The 26,498-nt window shown below is 48.6% G+C and overlaps 8 protein-coding genes across 8 annotated transcripts; 4 read left to right on the plus strand and 4 right to left on the minus strand.

Annotated features, from left to right (window-relative positions):
• Positions 1-2,360: 2,360 nt before the first annotated feature.
• Positions 2,361-3,777, plus strand: DSM5745_04757 (phosphotransferase enzyme family protein; the record flags this gene model as incomplete). Its single annotated transcript, XM_026746773.1, has 2 exons — positions 2,361-2,808; positions 2,870-3,777. The coding sequence occupies 2 exons, from the start codon at positions 2,361-2,363 to the stop codon at positions 3,775-3,777; spliced, it is 1,356 nt and encodes a 451-aa protein (XP_026604253.1).
• A 337-nt stretch (positions 3,778-4,114) lies between these two features.
• DSM5745_04758 (uncharacterized protein) lies at positions 4,115-6,031 on the minus strand (the record flags this gene model as incomplete). Its single annotated transcript, XM_026746774.1, has 3 exons — positions 4,115-5,490; positions 5,545-5,971; positions 6,029-6,031. The coding sequence occupies 3 exons, from the start codon at positions 6,029-6,031 to the stop codon at positions 4,115-4,117; spliced, it is 1,806 nt and encodes a 601-aa protein (XP_026604254.1).
• A 1,122-nt stretch (positions 6,032-7,153) lies between these two features.
• DSM5745_04759 (flavin-containing monooxygenase) lies at positions 7,154-8,764 on the minus strand (the record flags this gene model as incomplete). Its single annotated transcript, XM_026746775.1, has 4 exons — positions 7,154-7,617; positions 7,665-8,303; positions 8,357-8,605; positions 8,728-8,764. 4 exons carry the CDS (start codon positions 8,762-8,764, stop codon positions 7,154-7,156), a joined length of 1,389 nt encoding a protein of 462 aa, XP_026604255.1.
• A 1,769-nt stretch (positions 8,765-10,533) lies between these two features.
• DSM5745_04760 (uncharacterized protein) lies at positions 10,534-13,281 on the minus strand (the record flags this gene model as incomplete). Its single annotated transcript, XM_026746776.1, has 1 exon — positions 10,534-13,281. The coding sequence occupies one exon, from the start codon at positions 13,279-13,281 to the stop codon at positions 10,534-10,536; it is 2,748 nt and encodes a 915-aa protein (XP_026604256.1).
• A 1,576-nt stretch (positions 13,282-14,857) lies between these two features.
• On the plus strand, positions 14,858-17,196 carry DSM5745_04761 (putative DUF21 and CBS domain protein (Mam3); the record flags this gene model as incomplete). Its single annotated transcript, XM_026746777.1, has 4 exons — positions 14,858-15,124; positions 15,199-15,415; positions 15,475-16,144; positions 16,203-17,196. 4 exons carry the CDS (start codon positions 14,858-14,860, stop codon positions 17,194-17,196), a joined length of 2,148 nt encoding a protein of 715 aa, XP_026604257.1.
• Positions 17,197-17,883: 687 nt separating this feature from the next.
• On the minus strand, positions 17,884-19,299 carry DSM5745_04762 (putative C2H2 finger domain protein; the record flags this gene model as incomplete). Its single annotated transcript, XM_026746778.1, has 3 exons — positions 17,884-17,886; positions 17,954-19,148; positions 19,211-19,299. 3 exons carry the CDS (start codon positions 19,297-19,299, stop codon positions 17,884-17,886), a joined length of 1,287 nt encoding a protein of 428 aa, XP_026604258.1.
• Positions 19,300-20,599: 1,300 nt separating this feature from the next.
• DSM5745_04763 (HECT domain protein) lies at positions 20,600-24,729 on the plus strand (the record flags this gene model as incomplete). The annotated part of the gene is made up of 3 exons (XM_026746779.1): positions 20,600-20,838; positions 20,876-24,554; positions 24,607-24,729. The coding sequence occupies 3 exons, from the start codon at positions 20,600-20,602 to the stop codon at positions 24,727-24,729; spliced, it is 4,041 nt and encodes a 1,346-aa protein (XP_026604259.1).
• A 942-nt stretch (positions 24,730-25,671) lies between these two features.
• On the plus strand, positions 25,672-26,442 carry DSM5745_04764 (uncharacterized protein; the record flags this gene model as incomplete). Its single annotated transcript, XM_026746780.1, has 3 exons — positions 25,672-25,869; positions 25,932-26,091; positions 26,153-26,442. 3 exons carry the CDS (start codon positions 25,672-25,674, stop codon positions 26,440-26,442), a joined length of 648 nt encoding a protein of 215 aa, XP_026604260.1.
• Positions 26,443-26,498: the final 56 nt, after the last annotated feature.

The following is a 26,498-nucleotide window of genomic DNA, read 5'->3' on the forward strand; positions in this document are numbered from 1 at the left end:
AAAAGGGCTTTTTTTTTAGTTATAATAAAAAAAAGGCAACTTTTTATTTAGTAAAAAGTTTAATAAGTTTAAAAGTTTATAAAACTATAAATTATGTTATAATTTATATTTTTATACTAGGTATTATTAAAGCGCCACCTTTTCCCTTTTAATTATAAATAAATATTATATTTTATTTAAAGCGCTATAAATAATAAAAATAAGATACTAAATTTAATATGTTAAATAATACTTTAATAAAGTTAAAAATAGTAATAATAAAGCTATATTTAGTGTTAATATTAATAATAATAGTAGTATTTTATTATTATTTTTTTTTAGTTTAGTGGCGGGTCGCGGACAACCCTTTAATTAAAAAAAAAAAAAATTATTAGGGCTAATATTTTTTTATTTAATATTACTAAAGCTAATTTATTATTAGTCTAAAGTTAATACCTTAAATAACCTAAGCTTTAGTCTTAGGCTACTAAGGCTTAATATACCTTACTATTATATTAGGCTATATAACTTAACTAGGTTATTAATATTTAAGGTTTTAATTATTAATTAAGCAAGGCTAGGGTAGGCCCTAAGTATAAGCTAGAGTAAAAACCCGTGTGTAAAGTATTTAAACCTATATTTACTTTTTAATTAGAAATAGCTTAAGCGTAGCTTAAAGGTTTATAAAGGTGGCCTTAAAGCTAGTTTTTTTTAAAATTTTTAAGCAACTTTTTTAGTATTATCCAGCGGGGTTTAAAATACTCTATTCTTATTAGTTAGATTCCTTTGTTAATATCTTTATTGTTAGTAGAGATCTTCGAGACTTGTCGGTCTTACAATACCTTTAATTTTTAATGCCTTTAGCACTCACGCCTTTACTTAATTAATTAAATTTTTTAGCTAGCTTAAAAAGACCTATATTAACCTTATATACCTAGTTTAATTTTTATAATATTAATAAAAATTTTTAATTATTAATAATATAGTAACTACCAAGCACATGGTTTACTATATTATAATTAATTAAAGTAATTTAGTACTTACTAAGATTTATATAAAAGGGATAATTATTTATTTTAACATGTTTTATTAAAATTATTTTAATAAAAAGTTTATTAAGGGCTTTATTATATATTTATATAAGTTTTTTATTATATAAAGTTTAAAAAAATAAGTAATTATAACGTTTTTATTTATTATAATAAAATTTTTAGTATTTAACAGGGCTATTAAAATAGCCTTATTTATAAAAAAACTTGCTAAAGCACTTAAAGTATAAAATAATAAGTTAATTATAGTATACTTTAATAATACTAGCACTATTACTAATACTACTAGTTAAAAAATTTTAGTTATTATATACTAGTTAGTTAATAAATACTTTTTTATATAAAATATTTATAGGTAATATTTTATAAAGTTTTACCACATGCTAAAAAAAAAACCCTATAAATAAAATAATTAAATTATTAAAAGTAACTAAGTTTACTATTTTTTAAAATATAACAAGCCTTAAAAAAGCCCTTTAATTAGTAAATTAAAAGTATAAAAGTTTTATTATTTTTATTTTTAGTAATATTTTTTATTTAAAATATATATATAACTTTATAATATAGCTATATATTACTTAGTTAAAAAATATATTAAACACCCGGAGGGCCAGTGCCTAAAACACGCCTATTTTAATTAAAACTAGTATAGCACGTGATAGTTAAGGTTTTTTTATAACTTACTACTTGCTATACATAAATAATTTAGAGGTTTATTATAAGCAACGCTATTGGCTAGTTATTAGCGGTCAACATGTACCTATTTACCTATGGCTAGTGCCGAGCAACGGTGTGGCTGGGGGTAACTAGGTACCACCACCTAGCTAAGGGGGGTAACTTGAATTTGAGCAACATGGGCGCCCAAAGTCTCAGCAATCCATCACTTGCAGGGTGATTATTGAAGCAATCACCACGTACTCAACAATATATCATCAAAGCTATTCGAGCCGCTTTCATGGCGCCGCTGAAAACTCTAAGAAGGGTTTCAAGGGCGACACTACCTCGATATCATCGCATGCTCCTTTCCACTTCCTCTTCGAGAACTACCAAACCTCCCCATCCCGGTAAGTTCGTCAAGATGAAATTGGTTGAGTTTTTACGAGCTTGGTTTTTCAAGGGTTACTCCACTTAGATCAACATAGTAGCGACGCTCTCTTTTCTTATACCTCTGGACGCTGGCTATGGAACGAGGCAGCCCAGCTTCGTAAACGGTACCAGCCCTTCAATGTCGAGGAACTCATGCAAACAGCGGCCAGGTCTGTTAATGCGGGCCTCTGCGTCAAAATAACAAAATTACCCGAAGGCTCATACAACAAAACCTTTCTTTTGACAATGGATAATGACCTCCAGGCCATTGCGAAAATCCCCAATCCTTACATCCCTCAGAAATTCGTTACAGCCAGCGAAGTTGCCACGCTTGACTTTCTTCGTAACGAGCTAGGTATACCTGTCCCGCGAGTCTTTGCGTGGAGCAGCAAGAAAGACCAGCCTGTGGGAGTCGAATATATCATCATGGAAAAAGCTGCCGGCAATGAGTTGAGCAAAAGTTGGCCCACTATGGATATATCGGATAAGGTGGACATTGTGTCCCAGTTGGCGAACATTCAAGCCAAAATAGCCGCTGTCGACTTCGGTCACTATGGAAGCTTGTTCTATAGGGAGGATATTGAGGGTGGCATTGATGTCCCTGGAATAGCTGATCGGTTTTGGGTCGGCCCCAGCTGTGATATACGATTCTGGGAAGAGGAGAGGAGATTCATGAGCGCGTTTAGGGGCCCTTGTAAGTCAACCTCATAGCCATAATTCAGGGATCCAACTATTGAGAGACTGGGCAAAATCAGGGTCGTCATCCGGGGCGTATGCAATTGATATCGCCAGGCGAGAGAAAGAATGGATCACCCGATTTGCAAATCCTCGTCATCCAGCAGACCCCTTGAGACAGTCAGACAGCCAAGAGTCTCCCGGTTGTCACATCAAACTCCTCGACAAGTATCTGAAAGTTGTGCCTCATTTGATCCCGTCACATCCGGGTCTGAATCGGTCTGTACTTTGGCACTCTGATCTACACTTCGGGAATATATTCGTAAAGGAAAATCAGATTGTCAGCATCATTGATTGGCAAGGCTGCTCAAGTCTTCCCCTTTTTCACGCATGCAGAATACCGAAATTCCTGAAAATTCATGGGCCCTTGCTTTTCGACCTTCCCCCAGCCACAAGCCTCACGCCAGAAGAAAAAGAAGACAATCTACGGAGATACCAGCTTACACAACTACAGAGACTCTATATTTCCAAATTTCGCGAAGTTGACAGCGACGTCTTTTCTGCTCTGTCGTTTCCTCAAGCTTCAACGCGACAGCAGCTCATCGATTTTTCAGGGTACACGTGGGATGACGATGGATTGTTTTTGTTTCGAGAGATGATGCTTCGAACCTGGCGCGAATGGATGGAATTAACTGCCCAGCCACAGTCCTCTTGTCCTGTGACATTCGACTCCGATGAGCTTGCGTCTCATGTTGCCGACGGGAAGAGCTGGGAAGATCGTAGGGATCTCTTCGGCGCCCTTGGAGTCCCCCTTGACGGCTGGGTACATCTTGAAGACTTCGAGGCAAAGGTGGAAACAATGCGTAATCTCGTGAGTTCGGTCATAGACTCCGCCGATGACAAGGATGGCGTAAAGGACGCACTAAGAGCTTGGAAACTGTCGGAGTCGGGGCCTGCCAGCCTATCGGGTAACCTGATGGATATCTAGAGGGCGTTTCTTGAAGTGCATCCCTGTAGAATATTAGCAGTAGCAGAGGGTCAGGAAGCTTGTATCGCATATAATAACCTATAAATCTGGATAACAAAGTTCCATTGTATCAATAAATCTATGATATTGTACAAAGTATTCTAGAAGGTATTCACAGAAAACGCAGAAGTCCGGCTCTGCTCGAATTGACAACCAATGCAGCCAAAACTTCCAATCATTCAACAGGGGTATATTGAAAGCGTTCCAGACACTGGTTCATTCGTAAAATCACAGAAGACATGACCCGCTCTTCCTAATGTTTCGTTAAGACATGAAGTAGCCGATATGGTCGGGAAAGCTAGTAATAGTTTGGGTGACGAGATGGTTGGGGGTTGTATGATGGCGAAGCATAAACCTGGCCGGGAGCCGAGCCGTACTCGCTTGCGTATTCATAATCTGCTTCGGATCTTGCCGAAGCATTGAAAGGCGTATATCCACCCTGTGTTCTGGGAGGACCCCGCGAGCTCATGGGGGTAAAGTTTCTAGGAGGCTGTTCGTCATTTGAGTATGCCGGCGGAGCTCGATTGATGGTTTGGGTTCCCGGAGTATAAGATCGCGGCGGGTGGACAGATTGCGGGAAAGGGCGGGAGTTGTAGGCGTTGGAAGGAGTGTATGCTCGCATTGAACTGTCACCAGCGCTGACAGCGGAGGTCGGTGTTATAGTGCGCGAGTAGGGATCAGTAGGAGCGCCATAGGGACAGAATGAACCGGCGGAAGGCGGAGTACCGTACCCCTCAGGCCTATACGGATCCTGCCCTTCCCGTGGGTTTGCGCGACCAGGCGGTGCACGATTACTATAAGGCGCAGGAGTGAAGTTAGAACGAGAAACAGGGGTCTGAAATCGCTCGGTGGCGATAGAGGCGTTATCAGGAAGAGGCGGGACTGGAGGAGCCGGAGACGCTTGACGATCCAGTGGACTGTATGCCGACACCGCAGAGACTGCAGAAAGCGGGGCAGGATCAGGATCAGAATAGGCTGATGATTGCGTCACGGTGCGACTGAGATTCGGTTTCTCAGGGAAAGTGGCTACGTTGGGAAGCGTAGGCTCACGCTGTTGCGGTGTGGCCGTTCCTGGACGGGACGAATATGGGGGGATAGTAGACATAGTTGTCTGCGTAGTAGTGCGTGAAAGAGTTGAGACCATGGGCGTCTTGTCCTCTTGCCCGAATACCGGTAACGTGGGTTTCCGCACAGAGCCAATATCTTCCTCACCGAGCACCGGTAACGTTGGCTTCCGACCAGGGCCAAGATTTGGATTCGTCGGAGAGCGTTCTTGCAACGCAACGCCCTTTGCCAATGCCTTGTTGACTTTGGTCCGAACAATGCGCTTGAGTCGGGTATTGATCTTTCGGCGGCAATAAGCCTTCAGTGTCCCGTCTTCGGTGGGAATGTGGTGAAAGAGGAAAAGCAGATAGAGAACGATCGCGATGAGCAGCTTGATGATAGACAGGACCCAAATGACGACTGTAAACAGCATACCAGCTAAGACGAGGGCTCGAAGATTGTTCTCTTCGGCAAGAATTTTGACGTTGTCGAAGAACTGTAAGATTCCAGCCTTGTCTTCCTCGACGGTATTTTTTCCTCCAGGAATCAGGTCCATCCTCATCACCGAATAGAGTGTGATTGCGTTGACAACCTGACGCGGCCCGTCCGCAAGCACTGTATTCATCCAGCCTGGATACTGTTAGCATTGGCTGCCATAACCAGAAGTGCAATCGCGAATCTCACTCTCAAAGGAAAAGTACGTAAAAAGAGCGACGTATTCAGCTCCCTTTCTATTTTTTGTGAGCTCTCCAAAAACCAAAAATCTCCTCCAGCCGCGACCATGATGTCCAATGCGAATACTCTGGACTCGCGCAGCAAGGGAGTTCAAGTAACATTGCGCAACGCTCCCAGAACGTATCGCGCGGATAGCATGAAGCCATCTCCAGGCCAACAGTGCAAAGGAGACGAGAATGCAGACGGCGAAGATCCATCGCGAATATTTGAAGGGAATAGCGGGCTCAATCTGTCCTGCCCAGCGGGAGAAGGCTAGAAGGGTTACAGCAGTGAAGGTGTCGACCGCATAAACAGCAAACGATACTAGCAGAAAGACGAATAGAAAGAAGTAAGAGAACGGCGATAGACAAGACTCCGACTTGAAGTCGTCAAGATTCTAAAAGAGGCGCAAGTCAGTTGACCATCACTGCAGATAGAAAATGCCCGAGCGTACCATATAATCCCATTGTTCCTCCAATGCCACTGGGGCATTTTTTTCTCGATCGCCGCAGCAAGGCATTGCGTATCAAAGGCTGGTCCTGCCAGGCACCAGTAAAGAGCGTATAGCAAGCGATGCGAAACGAGGGGAGGGGATCAATTGACTTCGTCGGTCCAGCCGGAGAAGTCGCGGTCACAACACAGGTAGAGTGAAGAGTGAGAAGAGCTCAACGGGGCTCTCTTTAGTGACTTGCAGCTGAGATAATCTAAAAAAGGAATGACAAGCAACTGAAGCCTGAAGAATTGTGGTTGAGATCTCAATGGCACATCTTCACCAGCTAAGCGCTGGTGCTAATGTTTCAGGGCGCGAGGAGAACCCAGTCAAAATTTAGATGCGCGCCATGCCGGAAGGCCGCCCAGCTGGTCTCACAGACGATGACGCTCGAGTAGTCGAGATGCGACGGCTGATGCAGTGGAATGCAGACTGCAGAGAGCGCTTCGCCAAGGCAGGGGGAGGAGGTTGGCGCGTAGAAATTCGGCAAACACAGACGATCCCAGGTGGGGAGACAACCGCTGGGGGGTTCTGAAACACGAGGGGAATGGTGGAGCTGCGGGTCAATTGATTTGGTCAACGAGCGACGAGTGATGCAGGTTTCAAAGATTGTTATTATTGAGGACTGGGAAAGATTGAACGAGCGGTTGAGATTGAGAAGCAGATGGAGTGCTGGAAGTGCCAACGACAGGAGAAGGGCGACCGAGGGGATTCTCTGAAACCAACCCCAAAGTGCCGATGTTTAAGCTGCTCTAAATTAAATGGCTAACCAGGGACTAGCACTCGCTCTTATCGCCTGTCACAATCTCCATTGGCGGGCGCCGCTAGGCCAGTCAGCTATTTTGAATAGAGCGTTGCATCGGCCGCAAGCTATTAATCTTACTGAGCTACGGGAGATTAGGCAGCTGTTTATTCATGAATTAATATATTGCTATCATAAGGAAAAGCTGTTATATACATTGTGCACCCGGCCAAGATTTACCTAATGCTGGTCACTCAGCCCTGCCAGCCCCACTGCACCGCCGTTGAAATCAACACTCGACATCAACCTGTAAAGTCACCACATTTCTGGCATTCTGTCTTCAGCGATCACCGAGTTCGCAACACATTCGACCATCGGAGAAAGACACCACCGGCAACCGCCAGCATGCTCGCTGCCGTCAACGCCAACGAGCGGTTGTTAATGTACGTTTCCTCGTGGACCCTGCCGAGATTCGTCACTTCTCCCGGCTTAACAGTATCCTTCGCTGAGCCTTCAACGACATAATCAACCCATCGCAGCTGGGAGAGGTTACGCTGATAGTCGACCACGGTCCCGGACCAGTTGTTGGTGATCTTGCCGTCTTCCGTCTTGTACCACGAGCTGCAGTTCGCATCTGCAAAGCTACTCCTTGCCAACGCCTCTTGGAGCTCCATATTATACTTTTGCAGCGCACCGACGTTTGGTTTTATGACTAGTGTCTTGCCTTGTGTGCGAGCTTTGAGGACTCTGGCGGCTAAGGCGTTGAGATATCGCGATTGCGCCTCGATCATAAGAATAATGGAGCTATGTCCTACCTTCTGTCAGCAGTTGGAGACATCGGAATAGTGTCGTCCTTACCAAGGTTTGTATTCGGTCCATAAAACATCCCAAAGTTTGGGAGATCCTCTACCGTAACTCCGTGGTAGGCAGAGGCACCGTCCTTCCAGATATCCGACAGTGGTCGACCCTTGGCGCCGTGGACCTCAATTGGGCACATAAATTCCACGGTCTTGAACCCAGTTGCAAGGATAATTAGATCATACTCCTGCTGGACGCCGCCTTCCACTACAATTCCGGCTCCCGTGACGCGCAAAATACGTCGGGTCTCCAGATCCACATTTTCTCGACCAAGCGCTGGGTAGTAATCGTCTGTCAAGATCAGTCGCTTACACCCAGGGGCATATTTTGGGGTGAGCTTATCCCAGAGCTCGGGCTTATTTGTCAGTTGTGTCCGCAAGGCCTGTTCGGTCATGCCGCGAATCAGCTCTGCTGCTTTTGATTGCGGATCTCTGACAACCTCATGAAAGTCCTCGCGGAAGTCCATAGTGAGGGAGCGCTTGCGAATACGCAGTGGGGGAAAGTATGTCAGCATAGCTTGTTCAAGAGGTGATATAGCGCTGTCGAATCGCGGTATCACCCAGTTAGGAGTACGCTGGTATACGGTAAGGTGCGAAGCGACTTTGGCCACCTCCGGGACAATCTGCGCAGCAGTTGCACCTGAAAATCATAAGAAACTTGAACACCGAACTTCTCTTTCTCAAGAAACTCACCGTTTCCGATTATCGCAATACGCTTGTTCTCAAAGTTATATGTCCAGTCCCATCGCGCTGAATGCATCATCTTCCCACGGAACTCCTTCAACCCGGGAATGTTTGGTTCTCGGGGAAAGTTCAACTGCCCAACAGCAGATATGAGGAAATCCGTGCTCAGTGTATAGGAGCGTGTGAATTGATCGTCTTTATCCCCAGAGACCTTGACGCTGACTTTCCATTTCTTATCTTCGTCGCTCCATCGCGCCGCTTTGACCTCGGAGTTGAAGCGAATATATTTATATAACTCATACTTCTCAGCAACATTGGTAAGATACGTCTGTGACCCTGTCAGCTTTCTCTCATCTACGACATAACCGCTCTATGCCTACCAGCAGCTCTTCTTGGCCTGGAAACTGCCGCGTCCATTTGGTGGACTGCTCGAACGAATAGCTATACAAAATGCTGGTCACTAACAGCGACAGTTAGTCGTACGTCTCAGGGAGGAAGTGGATACAGCTTACCGTCACAGCAACATCCCGGGTACTTATTATCATGCCAGGTCCCGCCGACACCGCTGCTTTTCTCCAAGATCACAAAATTATGGCATTTGTTGCGCTTGATGAGATCAATCGCCATGCACATTCCTGTCGCCATTAGCCGAAAGGTTACGACAATGTATCCAAGCCACCGTACCCGATATCCCAGCGCCGATAATGACAACGGCAGCATTGGTAAAGTTCCTGTTGCCCGGAGTGGCATCCAGGCGCACCTTCTCTGTCGTCATTCTATTATGTTCTTAGGTAAAGTCGGGGTTTGAGGAACAGAGAAAAGTGCCGCTGAGATCTAGGTAGGGATTAAGGATGACGAGCACCTAGGATATAAGAATAATGCGTCCGAGATTGAGGACTAAGAATAATTTTCGAGATCGTAAGTTGGAGCAGGTAGATGAGTTGCGCTTCTATAACAGCCGAGTAGTGGGCGGGTGCCACAGCTTGGAGTGGAAGGCGCTCGCACCGTTATCAGGTAGGAAGAACCTCTGGGACGCTGTACTCTCGCTTCACCTCCTCGGGTATATATTTGTCTCCGCAGATAGCCTCGAATAATCTATATACGGTCCGTCCTTTTCCTTTGCTTAATTGATTGCGTATCTGGATGTTAATTGGGTGCGGGGCATGATGGCACTTGGGTAGGGTTATGTGTGCGGGGACTTTTTCCACCACGGCTTCTTTATCAAAACCAGGATATACTGGAGAAATAAGTGACTAGGCCATGGAAGTGGCCGTAGACTTGTTATCTTCTCCCTGGATGATGCTTGTTCTCCGCTGCGGTTGGCTTGTGACGGTCTACGTCCGGACAAATATATAATAGCATTTATGCATGGCGAGCCCCAACATACATAGCAGTCATGACAAAGATCTTTTATCAATTTAACATAGGCTAGCTGCATGGCTTCTTCAAGAGCAAACAGAAAACGTCTCCAATCCCCTGCGTAGTTGGTTTCCGTCGATGAGCACCTCATATCTCCAACCCTAGGGCAAGAGTCCAGACCTGCCTACTGTCGGCTCATTGTGTCCATGCGGAGAAATTCTGCTCTGGCAAGGCGACTTGTGGATTAGCATTGGAGGACTGCCAGTGCGAGAATTGGGCGATGCTGGGGACCATTGAGCTGGGGATCCTTGAGCTGCGAACATGGCCCAGAGAGTCCACGATGGCTGAGGAAGCATCTTCTGAAGAGTGCCTACGGATACCCTTACTCTTTACTTCGCTTCAGTCTTTGTAGAAAAGGAAGTTCGTGGATTAACCTAGTTGTTACATCCAAACAAGGATATCCTAAACACCTGCCTGGAACTTGATGCTAGATGGTACAGGGTGCAAGTAGAAAGACGAAGACACGCCAACATCATCACAAAGCCCCAAGACACATCCATAGGCATAAATCAACCGGTACATGATTGGAAATCCTCGTTGGCCTTCCTGTCTGTAAATTCATAAACCAATAGTCGCATTGAAAAGAGAAACCCGAAATTTGTCGTCCATACCAGTCCCATGGAAAAATTCGACAACCCTTTTTTTTTCCTTCCTTTTTCCTTTTAACTTTTTTTTTGCGTTTTTTGCGTTTTTTGCGTTTTTGCGTTTTCAGTCCTCGCTCCGATATTGATGTGGTTGCGGACATGGATAGATCGATCTTCCAAGCCCTACTTTTTATGGAACGGGTCGGTCTTGTTGAATTCACGACGAGGGGGTGCCGCAACAGGCTTTTTCATAGCCGCCAATTGATTCTTAAGATCTTGGTTCTCCTTGAAAAGATTCTGGACTCTTGACGCAGACTGGACCTGTTCCACCTTTAGAGCTCGTTCTAATTTCTCCGCTTGTTCCTTGTACTGCTGAACCACGCCCGTCTCGTGCGCGTCAACAGCTCCGGGCTGGCTCGTAGCTTCGTTGAGTTTGTTTCGGAGGGAGTTGATTTCATACTGTTGGTTTGTTATGGTGATTTGACAGTCTGCGAGCTGTGTGCCGAGGGATCCATTTCCCGGGTTCTTCTTCTGGTGAATCTTCTGGTCGTCGTGCGGCAGTGCCAAATCTTGTCGGTTCTGGGCGTCTTTCTGGGCTTGTTGTAACTCACGAAAGCGTCTATCCTGTTGACCCAAGTTGCTTATTGCCATGGACTTTGCTCGCTCGGAGTCTGCCAGCTGTTTTCGCACACGACCCAACTGGAGCTCAGTAGCTTCGACTTTCTGTTGGAGTAAGGTATTTTCCGCATTTTTGCTCTCTAGTTTTCCTTGGAGGTCTAGATCGATACCGGTTGGTTGCACTTGAGCGAGCAGCGGACGGTTTTCGTCAAAAGGCATCGTGGCCGTAGGTTGCATCAGAATGTTGGGTTGGAATAGTTGAACCTGGCCTGCTTTGTCCGACGCGCCTCGAGCCATCTCGAGCTCCAACTCCAAGCCTTGAATTTTGTGGAGCTGTTGCTCGACCTCCTTCTCCTTTTCTTTGAGCTCATCCCTGGTAGCAAAGACTTCTCCTTGCAGGCGCATAATTTGCTCACCGAGGGTTTTGATCTCGTGGTTTGCCTCGGTCATTACCCTGGTGGCTTCCTGGATTTGTGCTTCATGACGAGTATGCTCTTCCTCCAAACGGCGGCCTTCTGTGTTTGCACATTGTAGTTGGCTTTGGACGTCTTGCAGTTGGCCTTGGACACGATTGAGCTCTTCTTGAGCCCGGTCTCGGATGCCGTTGAGCTCCTCTTGCATACCGATACGCTTCTGATCCCATTGTTGAGACTGCTTCCCCAATGCACTAAGATGATGACATTTCTGTTGCAGCTCTTCGTGCAATTGCCGAGTCTGCTTCTTCAATTCGTCATGTTGCTGACGTTCCTGTTGCAGAGCGGCCTGATCTTCAAGCCATTGCTCATTCTTCCGCTCCCATTCAGTAAGCTGTTCACGGAGGTCTCTCCCTAATTGCACCTGCTGATTCAATTCCGAAAGTTGCTTCTTGAGTTCATTCTCTGCGGTCTTCTTCTCCTTCTGGAGGAGTTTGTTCAGCTGATGCTGCTTGTCCAGTTCCTGCTTATGTTGGGCTTCGATTTGTGAAATTTGCTGCTTGAGGTCATTCCCCTTGTTCTCCAATCCATTGAGCTGCTCATGAAGGGCTGATTCCCTCAGGGACCGCTTATTCAATTGCTCTCTATGCTCAGATTCACGTTTCAAAAGCAGTTTTTCGCGTTCTGTAAGTTGGTCTACACGTTGAGAAAGGTCGTCCTCGCAACGAGAAAGACGCTGCTTAAGGTCTTTCTCCATCTTTCCCTTCGTATTCAGTTCTTCTTCGAGCTTTGCGATCTTCTCTTCAAGAGCCTGTTGAACCCAGATCTCTTTCGGATCATCCTGGACAGTTCCGATTGTGACATTATTGTTTGCCGCCTGGAGGCTGTTGCGGAGTTGCTCTTCTTCAAGTTGGACGACGCGAATCTTGACTTCCCGGAACTCTTGTATCTGAAGATCTTTGTCTGAACAAGCTTTGCGGAGTTTTTGGTTTTCCGCGTTCAGATGAGATATATCGTCCTCCCGTTTCAATTCGCGAAACCGTGTCTTCGTGTATCTGTCCCAGTTCGCCTTGACGCGCTTTTCGGCTACGGCTGTTGCATCGCGTTCTTTTGCAAGTAGGCCTTGGTAGTTCTTGATTGTTGCTTGCAGTTCAGAATCTGGTTCGTTCTCGGAGACGGTAGTTGCTGGGTCGGGTAGTTTGGCCGGGGCCTCGTGGGGTTGCACTTCCGTTATGGCTATAGATAGCTTATAGAAATTCAGGAGGTATGGTAGAGTCTCGTACAGATAGAAGGCAAGGAAGAAGATGGAAAACAAAGTGACGCCCACAACAATGGCTTCGGTGTGATGGATGTCCGTCAACTTGTTGTGATATGCCTTGCATTCCGAGATTCTGTCGAGTAGCTCATTCCGCATCATGACAAGACGTATGGCCAATGAGGGAATTATCAGAGCGTCCAATCCAACATAGCCGATGAACGTACAGCCAACGCGAATGATGGCCAGTTCAGGACGGTTCCACGGAAAGTACCAGTGAGAGACAGAAGACACCAAACGACCTGGTTGGCTCTGAAGGAAGTGCATGGTAGTCAGCGCCATAGCTTCACAGAGCATATTGTTAAGCTCTGCGAAGGAGTGGATGTTGAGGAGGTGCTTCGAGAGCCAGGCCATTCCTGTAACCAAGACGCCAATGGCCCAGATGAGCTGCTTTGCTCCCTTGAAGACCGCTGAGGCAAGGTCCTCCCAGTAGGCAGCAATAATAGTGGAGATGACGATGAGGGCAAAGGCAAGAGATCCAGTCAGCATGAGGTCTGCGTACTCGAGGACGGCAATGAATCCGGTCAAAGGCTCGGGCTCGAGCACTTCTCCGAAGAGAAAGAGCTGCTCGTCCACGGTAGCCATTTCGAATGGCCTTCCGTGTCAGATCAGAGGATGTAAAGAAAGGGTTATGAAGTAGAGGAATAAAAGGTTTGGATGATGTTTTGATGGGTTGAGGATGCTTTGGTAGCGAAGTGTTGACTCGATGAAATGGGATTTGAAAGAGCTGTGGGGAGGAATTTCGAGGGGAGAGGGACGAGGTTAAATATTGCAAGGGGTGGAGACTCGAAAGTGTGTGGTGAGGAAGCAGTGAAGAGGGCAGTGAATGACGGGAGGGCAGTGAATGATGGGAGGGCAGTGAATGATGGGTTGTGTTATGTGTTATGGTGGTTGAGTGAATTTCTGCCCACCACCACCAGACCAGATTACGGACAACCAGCAGTAACACATTGCATTTGCCACCAGATAAACTGTCTAAGGGAGCTGTACTGTAGTGCTAAGCATGTAGCAGATAATATCAGCTTATTTATCGTACAGATGTGACCGAGAACCGAATATTGATAGTCAGTGGTGTTCAAGGCCTGGAAATGAATCTGCAAGCAGTATTCCTGGCGCACAACAGACAGGAACATAATATAGAAAGGAATAAAATATGGCTTCAGGCAAATACTGTATTCGGTTTTCAAACAGCAGCAAAAGCGGGCAGCCCTGGGAGTAAAGTAATGTCCCATGTTGCGGAGTAGTGTCCTATGTTGGGGAACAGAAAAGAAGATGTTCCTATCCAGACATTAAATATACAAGGCAATAAGCCAGCGGTTGTATAGACAGCCTTAGCATTGCATGGGATAGTTTATGATGGTTTGAAAAGCTACCAGAGCTTGATTTAATCAACTATTTTGTTAAGATACCGGTGGTCCACGGCCCGTTGTGAATCATTCTGTACCCAGGAGATCAATATCCACGTACGACCTCCACCAGTATCTTTAATCTATTGAGAATAAAGATGCTTTGGTAGGTGGTTAATTTCAAACGCCATTCCAACACTGGCACCTCTAAGGCTGTGTTTCTGCTTCTCTTGCAGAACGATTTCTGAACTACCATCGGGCCAGCATTGACACCCTTCGTAGAGTGGAAGAGAAAGTAAACAGGGCTTATTGTGTGCCAGATGCTTTGAGTATCTATACTCCTTTCCTAGTTCATTTCGACATGGAATAGTAGCGGTTCCTGGAGGTTTTCAGAATTACTCCTCCAGAATCCATACTCTGTCGTTTGGTGAAGAACCCGTAGGACGGACGCTAACCCGATATGGAGGCCCCTTTACTTTGCCCTGCGCAGGTGCTGATCCAACCTGAGCAAACTTCCTTGTTCAACACATTGGCCTTCGCGAGGGAGTAAGAGAATCAACACCTAGGCACCTAAATACCCCTCACAGTTGTCTCTGGATTGACCTCCATTGTCGTTGTATCCGCAAGACTCAACTTGCAAACTGGGCCCCACAACGTCATCCCGCGGAGCAGCAGCAGCATATTAGGTACGCCACTAGTCTAGCCTCCTCCTTGGCAGCGATTCAGCGAAGCTCCAGAATGTCCCTCGACTCCCTTTGATCCTGTCCGCGGCCCTTCTCATTCCTTTCCTTTTTCTTTTGTTCTCCCCATCGGTAATGGCCATATCTGCCAGTCGCTCCTTGGCCTTACGGCCTATCGCTTTGGGCCTGGGCAAATTCCTCGCGCTCTCTTTCTCCCACCTCCCGCTCGTTTCTGCCGCTCCAACCTCCCAATTCCTTGCTCGCCGTCACGGTGGTGCTCATGCCGAGACCCATGCACTACCGGCCAATGACGCCAGTCTATGGCTGTATCTAGGGGTGGCCGCCGCCCTCGTGCTGGCGGGAGGTGCGTTCGCCGGTTTGACCATTGCTCTAATGGGCCAGGTATGATCCCTTTCGACTAGAATCCTGCTTGGAATGTTCGCCGCTAATCCTCCGATCTTATCGATAATCTACAGGATGAAGTATATCTGCAAGTCATTCAAACATCAGGGGATAGCCCATCTGAACGAAAAAACGCGGCCAGCGTACTGCGACTGTTGAAGCGAGGAAAGCACTGGGTGCTGGTGACGCTGTTGCTCAGCAATGTCATAACAAACGAGACTCTCCCTATTATCCTCGACCGATCGCTCGGCGGAGGTTGGCCCGCTGTTCTGGGCAGTACAGTCTTGATTGGTAAGGTACAACTTTTGTTCCGACGGATTATGTTCTAACTCGTCTTCGAATGTTCTCAGTCATCTTCGGTGAAATCGTTCCTCAGTCGATCTGCGTCCGCTACGGCCTTCCCATCGGTGCTTGGATGGCCCCCTGTGTCCTGGGCCTGATGTATCTCATGGCTCCCGTGGCTTGGCCTGTTGCCAAACTACTAGACAAGCTGTTAGGGGAGGACCACGGAACAATTTACAAGAAGGCAGGTCTGAAGACTCTCGTAACACTCCATAAGACATTGGGCGAGGCGGGGGAGCAGCTCAACTCCGACGAAGTCACCATTATCAGTGCTGTTCTAGATCTCAAGGAGAAGTCTGTTGGCACTATAATGACCCCAATGGACGATGTCTTCACCATGTCGGCAGATACCGTGTTGGACGAACAAACCATGGACTTGATTCTTTCGCAAGGATATTCCAGAATTCCTATACACTCTCCCGACAACCCAAGGAACTTCATCGGTATGCTTCTAGTCAAGATGCTCATCACATATGATCCAGAGGATTGTAAACCAGTCAGTTTTTTTGCCCTGGCAACTTTGCCGGAAACACGCCCAGAGACAAGTTGCTTAGATATCGTCAACTTTTTCCAAGAAGGAAAGTCACACATGGTTCTCGTCTCGGAGTTTCCCGGTGAGGATCGTGGCGCATTAGGTGTGGTTACACTGGAGGACGTTATCGAGGAGCTGATTGGCGAGTAAGTACTTGCCCCTTATGAACTTAAAGAACTCAAAGACTGATTCGTTCCTTGACAGGGAAATTATTGACGAGTCAGATGTATTTGTGGACGTCCACAAAGCGATTCGGCGTATGAACCCTGCTCCCTATTCGCGCGTCCCCAAAGGCCGTTTTGTCGAGGATCCTCCTGCTCTTGCCAACCAAGGGCCTTTGGTGGATGTGGGCGGTGATTCACCAGCAACTACAGGCCACACTGTTACCCGTCGTCGAAGCTCTGTTGAGGCACCCCTAGCACGCTTCCAACTCCGCCGATCGCAAGGAGACAAAGAGAGACACTCAGTTGATGCTCTGGTCACCCGCCTCGGTTCAACAGATGAACTCCGCGAACACCTGAAGCATCTCGGCCCTTCCAACCTCGCCAGCCGTCCTCGACAGACTCGGTACCAGAACGTGAAAATCAAACGCTCAAGCATATCATCCCCTTCGCGCTCGGGGCAGACAGATATCGATTCTGTGGTCGAGCATGCCCGGCATCAGTCACTTGGGTTGCCTGCTATTTCTGACACGGTTGCTTTGACGTCAAGCGGGTTAAATCCCAGAGATGGTGCGCACGCCGTGCTAATGAACAGTAACGGTCAAAAATCCCCGGAGCCCTTGGCGAAGAGCGGCCAGACAGTGTCAATACCTGAGCAGGTTACAGAGGAGCAAGATAGCGTGCCACAGTCCGCAAACAGTCGGCGCACCGGTTCTGCAGGATCAGATGTGGATCCCAATTATAGCAGCAGCTACATCCATCGGGGTCCCGCTCGCAGTGGAAGCATCACCGAACACATTGTCGATGTCAACGGCATCCGAAAGGTCGTCCTCCATACAACAAGTAGCAACAGCTCTTCTGACGGCGAGGGATCATCCAAGCCAAAATTCCCAGTTCGCCAGGGCAGCGAAGTCATCGATCTCAACGACACAGATGGTGAGCCTTCCGAACAATCGAAGAAGAAGCGCCGCCATCGGAGACATAAAAAGAGCAGAGACTCCAATAATAGAGACGAGGAAACACCCCTACTACCTTAACCCAAGCTACCTATTTCCCGGTCTTCCTAATCTTCTCCTTCTGCCGGTCGGAAAGCTACATTCTTGTCCTCCCTTTGTCACTATCTTTCCCTTTATGCATGAAAAGGGCGCTTCTGTTCAGCCAGTCTGTCATAGCCGTATGCGCGTCGCTTGTACTCGTTTGTTCCCTCATACATTACTATTATTATATATTATTTCCTTTACCTTTAGTTGCGTTCAATCTAGCTAGACCGGCCATTTTCCTTTTTTTCTGCCAATCTAATAAGTGACTCGGTCGAGAGCCGATTTCCAATTCCATATCTGTCAGCCAAATCGGGTATATCGTACACCAGGTAGATATAGCATTCCTTATCTTGAAGAGAGACATAGTTCCCCTGCCGGTTATTCGCACTACATCAAGGTTCTTCAGATGCCTTTTGTGTCCACGATGCCCGGCATGCCGTCTGGGCGTCTGGGCGTCTGGGAGAACGTTTGCAGCTCGTATCTACTTTGTGGGAAAATCCTATCTGATGCCCCTGAAATCAAGGGTTCTATAGCAAATATACTTTTCAATCTATCCATTAAGATCATGAACAAATTCAAACAAACGTCGTCAATTCGTCAAGGCTGCGATCTAACATGCAATGCAACAGTAACGTCCCCAGACCACTCCGGACCCAAACGACTCCAGCCCAAATGCGAGTAAAATCACTGTAGCAAAGGATCCTATGATATTCATTAGCGAAATGGGAACCACGGACGGAAGGAAACTGCCTACCCTGAAGTGCTTCTGGTTGTTAGCAGCCCGGTTAACACGAGCTGTGTACCGCTGTTCTTGACGGATAGCACGAGTCCGCTCCTTGCGCTCGCTCTCGACGACATTGCGCTTCTCGATGTCTCCGACTCCAATCATACCAGTGCCGCCGTTAGCACGGGTAACAAGGGCACGGGTGGCGTTACGGCCGCGGGGCTTCTCTTCCTCCTCGATCTCGCCGTTCTCGATGGCGAGTTGGCGGGCATACCGCTCATCGGCCGTGGGGTAGTTGTGCAGATTCTGGCGGTAGTATCGTGCGAGAGAGCGGTGACCTGCGGTCCGGCCGGATGGGAGGTGGAGTTCGTATTCGGTTCTGTAGACTGCAGGGGCGTTCTTTGCGAAGCCTTCATCGTCATCCTCGTCGACGGATGAGGCGTCCGTTTCCCAGCCTTCGTCTTCGTCGGAGCCCGAGACCTTGACGCCGCCGTCGACCATTTCAGAGTCCTCGTCGTTCTCGTCATCTGAGTAGGTGCTTCGGAAGTCGTAGAACTGACCGATCTCGATCTGCTCCGCCTCGGTCTCGAAGGCGATCATGCAGTGGCCCTTGTCCTTCATGTGCGTCTTGATACCGGCGGGGCTGTTTCGGATGGAATGGCAGTAGATACACTCGCTGTTCTCGTTAATTTTCCGGTAGAGGTAGCGGATCAAGCCTTCTAGATCTGCAAGGTATGTCCGCTCCGGGATGAACATGCCGTGGCTCTTGAACATGTGGTCGGTGTTCTCTTCGATGCTCGACGACTCCTCGTTACAGAATAGGCAGTGAGAGGATGAGTAAGAGTCCGCGTCGGCAATCTCCTCATCTTCATCTTCCTCCGCGATCGTCGCTCCCTTCAGACCCTCCGTAACGGTGGCTACATCGGCCTCGCGAGGCTTGTTGATGGGTTCTCCGAGAGAGAAGGTCGAGCTCAAAACGGACGAGGTGTCATCGGCATTATCCCGGTTCAGTCGCGCCTCGCGAGCCTTATGCTTTGAGCTCTTCACATGGTTCTGGTAAGAGTTCTCGCTGTAGAAGGTCTTTTGGCAGGCGACGCAGGTTTTCTCGAACGAGGCCTTGGCGGCGGCGGCGTTGGAGGAGGCCTTGGCGGCGAGGACCTTTTCGTTGAAAATCTCCTGGGACACCGGTGGAAGAGAGGCAACACGACGTTTCATGTTATAAAGACTGGACACGCAAAAATCAGCTATCTCTTCCGGCAGTGGCATGCGGCGCTCAAAGAAACATACTGCCAATCGGTGCGCATATGGTCGCGCTGACCATCGCTGCTGCGGAAGGCAACAAAACAAGTGTTGCAGGTGTAGGGAAGGTCTGCCATAGTTTTAGAGGAGGTCGACGCTTTATGGGATTCGATAGAGCGATGTTTGTGTGAGTCTTGGTGGTTGCGGCGGTTGTGCGAAAGGCGACAAAAATATCAAACTCGCTCAGACAAACGTAGCGAACTCAACAAGAAGTACGGGAGGGATGCTAATTTCTGTCGGCGTCCACCAGATTATATGAAGAGTTGAGAGCTGAATAGTCGCCACAGGTCTCTTGAATTCGATCATCAAAAATGCTTGATAATATCAACCGATAATGCCCCTCTTCGAACTAGTCCGCTTATAGTTAGTGCATCCATTTATACTACACCTGCATAAAATCATTGCGTCCTGTTTGAATAGTCAGTGCTCCTGACTATGAGCCCTAGCGGAACTAACGAGACAGGGCGGATCTGTATATGCAGGCCAGAGGTTGTACGGAGTACCATCAACAAAAATAAGAGTGGCAGAACGTCGAGTACTTTCCGAGGGCAAGGAGCTTTTTGAGTAGAGTATTTCAAGGTCTTCTGAACCAACGTCTTTTGAACCTGTCTGACAGAATCAAGCTAGCTTAGGACGCTTTGGTGTTATCGGAAACGAACAAGAACCAGGCTCTGATGCGGTTCTACATGAGCCTGACCCGGAGCAGGAATGGACTGGCCCTGTGAGATCGTTTGTGGGGACTACCTTGAGGCCTACAAGTTTTGGTATGGAGGCTTTGGTGTTTTTGTCTTGCTTGTGCATTGGAGTGGCTTCTATATATATATCGGTGTCTGCAGGACTCAGCTATCAGTTATCAATGAGCCTCTCTTGTACATCTTTGTTTCGTATGAATGTAAATGCGTAGTCGTACCATAGCTGTAAGTAAAAATAAGTTCTGAAGCTTTGGAAAATAGGCGCTTCGACGTTGCTATTGTGGAGGTTGAAGATGCGTAGAATCAGCAGGCTATTGGGGCTGAACCTGGCAATCGACATCCGCCTGTCCAGGCATCCATGATACGGACAGGGTTCATAATATAACCATAACATATAAAAATATCCATAGCACATATTCCATAGCATGGATACAAAGTAACTATCAGAACAGGGGACCCTGGGTGCCAGACAGCTGACTCATCAATCAGTCACCACTCCGGATACCGAGACTCCATCTGAACGCGGAGGTGACTGCTCTTCCAACACCCCGGCCAACCGTTTAGACTCTTATTATCAGTATATGCTCGCGCACTAGGTCATCATCTGACGTCGATATCCGCCGCTCACTAGCGACGCGCCTCTTACACCTATATCATTTCGAGTTATGCTCCGCGCAGCGCAGACATGACCAGGCTCCGCGGGCCGTCCGTGAGCTCCCACGAGGGTTCGCGTCCTGGCATCGCTATCGACCGGTCACAGTGCCATAGGTCTAAACTTCCGCAGGGTGCCCCAGATATTATCTCTCGGAACACTGTTGATGTTTCGGATCCCGCGCAAGTCCTATTGTGGTATCGTGACGAACGGCGGCGGCATTTCAATATCCTGGTTCGAAGGCGAGTATATGCGCACCCATGGTCGGCCGCGTGGGTTGATAATGTAGACTAACATCAGGTGCCTTAGGTATAAAAATCAACTACTCTACGGATGTCAAGCGCCCAATTGCCAAACCCCAACATGTGCTAGCTATCGCAGGAGGGTGACAGAAGGACCCTATCGCCGTTACACCGATCTAAGCGCGCGGACCCTGGCTTGCTACCTAGCAAGCTTAGACAATGCGGAAACGGGACTTTGTCGCAACCCTCCCCGTGTACACACCGAGCTGTCATCTCAGGACACAGCGCGCCGGTCGAGACGTCGAAACCATGCATCCTCCGGTCAAAGCCCGATTCGCGATCGCCCCGTCTCGATCACACCATCAGAGAGATCCAAGAGGAATCGTTTACAGGGCACACCGACCGATAGCGTGGGAGACGAAAAACCGGAGGTGCGATACTTGGGAAATGATGTTCCGCTGAGTTCTTCACCATTGCGCGGGTCGCCGGAGCCTAGCAACAGCCCGGTCCTACGCATGAAAGACCCCAAGTCTTTCACTCAGAATCTATTTGATACGCTGTCACTGCGAATGATCGAATGGCTACCGCTACGACGCTCTCCCGGCTCTTTTGACCTTGACCATGGACGCCCGCACTATCGAGAAAACCCCCGGTCACCGAATTCGGATACTTGCCAGGCACACATGGATTCAGATAAGGACCAACCTCATTACAAACAGCGCCCGTATCAAGTCAACGGTGGAAGCAACCCCCATACACCTTCGTCGCGGAGCACGGGAGGACAAACAACTGCAGTGGAGTTGAAATTACCGAATCAGCAATTCAAAAGATTATCCTTGACCGAGACTGACTTGCGGAGGTCGAACTCAAAATCAAGCCTTGATGATAAATCCTTGCCGGATTTGAAACCAGCGCGGAAGCTTTCAGTGAGTGCGCACGCGAGTACCAGTGTTGATGGATTCGCCAATGTTCCTTCGCCACCGGCGCTTAAGCATCGCCCCCAGAAACATCGTGGAAGAGCCGCTGACACAAACGTCACTCGTTCGCATGAGAAAGCCAAGAAAGAGAGGCGTGTCTCTTGGGACGGGGCTAAGTTCTTGAATGACGTTCAGTCCTCAAACACCCAGGAGACTTCCGGATCCAAGGATGAAATCTCTCCTAAGTACCAACCAGCCTCTGACCGCCGCCGCCACCATAGCCCACAATTGGTGCAGGAAACATCTGCTATCCAATCACTCAGTCATCTCAACAGTGAGATCATCGACGGTTTACGACAGCTGCTGATAATTTCTGACGAGGAAGCTGAGAAATGGAGGGAGGAGCTGGCTCTGATGGAAGTCAGCGGCAGTTTCGAGGATACGGAATGGCGAATTGCAACACCTCGGCAGCGCACAGTGTTCGCATTCATAACTCAGAGTGTTTTCTATGCTCTTGGGAGTAGTCGACAGCTGTTACGCTCATTTCGCGATGATTCGAGTCCCCTCAATGGGATCCTCGAGGGTTCCAAGCTCAACCTTCAGCAGCTGCAGCCGGCACTACGCAAACTGTTTTCCATTTGCCCGAGGGATATCATCTTCCACAGTCTCTGGAATGCTTTGGAGGCACTATTTGTTCCGCCCAGAGAGCTGTCGACGTCAGGAAGACTCTCCCGACGTTCGTCTTCCAATTCCAACCCTGCCACAGCTGTCTCAGCTCCCATAATCATTCGCCGTGCGTCTGAGACTGCCAGCCAGCAGTACGTTACTGATGCCAATGCAGCTGATGTGACAGCGGTTGTCCTGTTTGCATTGGCAAGTTCTGTGCCTGAACTAAATCCTGCAACTTGGAGTGGTATGATTCGGATGCGATCCACTGGGAACGTGGCAATGAGTGCGGTTATGGAGATGTTTGGATTGGATGACGCTCGGGTTGTAATTGAAGCCACAGACGTGCTGGAACACGAGCTGGCTCTTCGATTAATTGATCGATTGGTACGTGCCCTTACCGCGAGGCTGGCTTTTCACGAGATATCAAAAACTCGCTCCGGGTATACACCAGAATCTTTGAAACGGAAGGGCAACGTTTTGGATAACTTCATCGATACCCTCGGTCAGCATCATGATCTTGTGATCGGGTCAAAGAATGACGAGCGCTCGAGCTTGCGCTCCCCTAGTACGCCCGCCATAATCACTGAGTGGTTACGTACTCTTTTCATGAAGACCTGGGGTGGAGATCCTGAAATTTCCAGAAGCAGCTCCGAAGGGGGTGTCGTGCAGATATTATCCGTGCTTCATCGAGAGCGGAATCGCCTGGGCCTCACGTCCGAGGACTTCCACACTCCTTTCCTCTCTGAACGCCTGGATCCGCTTGAGATGCCCGTTCAATGGATGGCACGAGTACCCAGTAATAAGACACTACACCTGTTGTCTTTCTCCTTCCTATTCCCCCCGTCGGCGCTGGTGACATATTTTCGTGCTCTCAACTACTCCGCAATGTCGAAATATTACGAAGCCGCCATGACAACCACGAGGCATGTGACTCAGACTGCCTTTGGTGCTATCGATATTCAGGATGATGTTGGCCTTCTTGCGAGGATGAGAACCTCAATGACCACCTATCTTGTTCTTGTTATCCGACGAGATAACATACTCACAGACGCTTTGAACCAGCTTTGGCGGCGTGAGAGACGTGAGCTTATGCGGCCACTGAAAGTCCAAATGGGTATGGATGAAGGGGAAGAAGGGCTCGATCATGGTGGCGTTCAGCAAGAATTCTTCCGACTGCTAATGGCGGAGGCTCTTGATCCATCCTATGGCATGTTCACGACGGATAGCCGCACTCGTTGCTCATGGTTTCAACCTTGCTCATGGGAACCACTGTACAAGTTCGAACTTCTTGGGTTATTGATGTCACTTGCAGTTTACAACGGCCTAACGCTTCCCGTGAATCTTCCTACGGCATTTTATCGAAAGCTACTGGGGCTGAAGGTAAAGCACCTGGACCATATTCGCGACGGATGGCCGGAGCTTACCCGTGGCCTGGAAGAGCTACTACGCTGGAGTGAAGGCGATGTCGGTGATATTTTCATGAGAACGTATGAATTCGGTTTTGAGGCATTCGGCCGCGTTGAGACTGTCGACATGGAAAAGGTCGACAGAGATGCACCCTGGCCGATTCCGTTACCTCCGCAGTCTGGTCGTTCTGTGCGACATTCTCCCTCTTGGTCTGATGTCCGCCGCTATACAGACCTGGCATGCCTAAGCCCACCGTCTTCAATGGCTGCCGAAACAGCTGACTCACATGATGGCGCTGCGAAGTCCGCCATAAGCTTGCCTCCTTTGCCATCGCCGACATCGCCGGCCGAGGAAGCTTCTCTAGTGACCAACGAGAACCGTGTGCAATTTGTCAAGGACTATATTTTCTGGCTGACCGACAAATCTATTCGTCCCCAATTTGAGGCCTTTGCACACGGCTTCTATACGTGCCTTGACCGGCCATCTCTGTCTATCTTCACCCCGGAAGCGTTGAAGACCGTGGTTGAGGGCATCCAGGAGATTGACATGGCACAGCTGGAACGCCATGCGCGGTACGAGGGCGGCTTCGGTGCGGGTCACCGAGTGATACAGGACTTTTGGAGTATCGCGCATACATTCAGCCCCGAGAAGAAGGCGCAGCTGCTGGAGTTTGTCACCGCCAGTGACCGGGTGCCTGTCAACGGGATTTCGAGCATCATGTTTGTGATCCAGAAGAACGGCGTAGGTGATGCTGTAAGTTTAACTAGCCCGAAATGCAACCGAACTTGACTGACTCGACTTGCAGCGTCTTCCGACCAGTTTGACCTGCTTTGGACGACTTCTGCTGCCAGAGTACTCCTCGAAGCCCGTCCTAGAAGAGAAGCTCAACAAGGCGTTAGAGAATGCGCGGGGATTCGGCGTTGCGTGATGGACCGGCTGCCTGGCGTCTCTGGAGTATATTCTGAACGTATATAGCTAGATCAATAAACTACACTCTCCTAGTAATCTGTGACCCTGTCTCTCCTAGGTATTCATCGTAGATACCGAGACTTTTTGCCACTATCTTGTTGACTACATGACCCTTCTGAAGAGCTGAAGAAGGAGTTTATTGCAAGGCTGGGCGGTGCATAATATTTTTATGCCATTTGATAAAAAACGAGGCCCAAGCAGGGCCAAATACAAAAGGTTATGCCCGGGTTCGAACCGGGGATAAGCGGAAGATTTGCCTCAAAACCGCTTGTGCTAACCACTACACTACACAACCAGGTTGTTGATGCTCGGCATGACTTTGTGCTTTATAGCAACAAGAGCTTTTTTCGCTGTACTTTTTGCCTCACATCATTGAATTTGCAACTCACAGACCCTTCTCCACAGTGTAAGTTCTCCCAGTCTTGACTCTTGGAGCCACAGCTCCACCAACGAAGGCTCCAGTTTGGGCCACGGTGAGCTTTTCCCGCGATTAACCATTAGCCATCGAGTCATCGCCTCATCTCCCTCAATGGTTAAATCGGCCTTCCCTCCATTCTCCTCCTTCGCTCTTTCATCTCCTCAGAAACTTAATCAATCGCTACAAAGACCACTGTCACTCTCTTCTCTGCCCCGCTACCCCGCCTTACTATCATAATTATGCCTCCTATCATTCACTGCGTTCGCCACGCCCAGGTATCGTCTTCCTCAATACCAACCTTTATAGACCCCCAATAACTAAGTCGAGAACATCCAGGGCCTGCACAACCTTTGCACAGAGAACCACGTCATCCCCGACCCCTCCCTGACAGACCTGGGCAACGAACAATGCGAGAAACTCCGCGCCTCTTTCCCCCGCCACGACAAGATCGACCTGGTCGTTGCCTCGCCCCTCCGCCGCACAATGTACACGGCCCTGCAGAGCTTCGGGCCCGTCTTCAAGGCCAACCCTGACATGAAGTTGATCCTGCTACCGGATATCCAGGAGACAAGTGACGTTGCTTGCGATACGGGGTCTGACCCCAGTGCACTCCGGAAGGAGATTGAGGAGAAGGGATTACCTGTTGATGCAAGTCTGGTGCATGAGGGGTGGAATGTCAAGGTATGGTCTTTCGAGTTATCAGGGTGAGCAGGCTGGCTAATACTGTTCCGTTTGGCTGGCAGACTGGTCGCTACGCACCCACCAACGCTGCGGTCGGGGCGCGTGCGCGCGACGCGCGACGCTGGCTGAAGGCCCGGCCGGAGAAGGAAATCGTGATGGTCTCGCACGGCGGTGTGCTGCATTACTTCACTGAGGATTGGGAGAACAGCAGCCAGTTTCAGGGTTAGTTCCGCCGCCTCGTATACGCTACCCACCACGCATCTCTAACTATGGATGTCTTTAGGAACCGGCTGGACCAACACGGAATACCGCACATATACTTTCTCGGACAAAGTCGATCTCGACGACCTGGAAGGCCACAAGCTGGACACGGATAACGCGAGCCTAGTTGAGACTGTCGAGTCTCGCGAGCGCCGCGGAAAGAAGGGTCCCATGGCGGACCGTGAGAAGCAAAAGGAGTTGTACAAGCAGGGTGTACAGGGCTGGGATGATCAGGGCTTGCAGCTTAGCACGGCTGAGCGGGAGGCGGCGAAGGTTCCGGCTGGAAAGGAAGTTAATGGAGTCCGTGTATAGATGCTAGACGGTTAGATCTATTGTTTTGGCAAGATGTAGACAAAGAACATAGAACA

This window comes from Aspergillus mulundensis, assembly GCF_003369625.1.
Source record: "Aspergillus mulundensis strain DSM 5745 chromosome Unknown scaffold_4, whole genome shotgun sequence".
In the NCBI taxonomy this organism is placed as follows: Eukaryota; Fungi; Ascomycota; class Eurotiomycetes; order Eurotiales; family Aspergillaceae; genus Aspergillus; species Aspergillus mulundensis.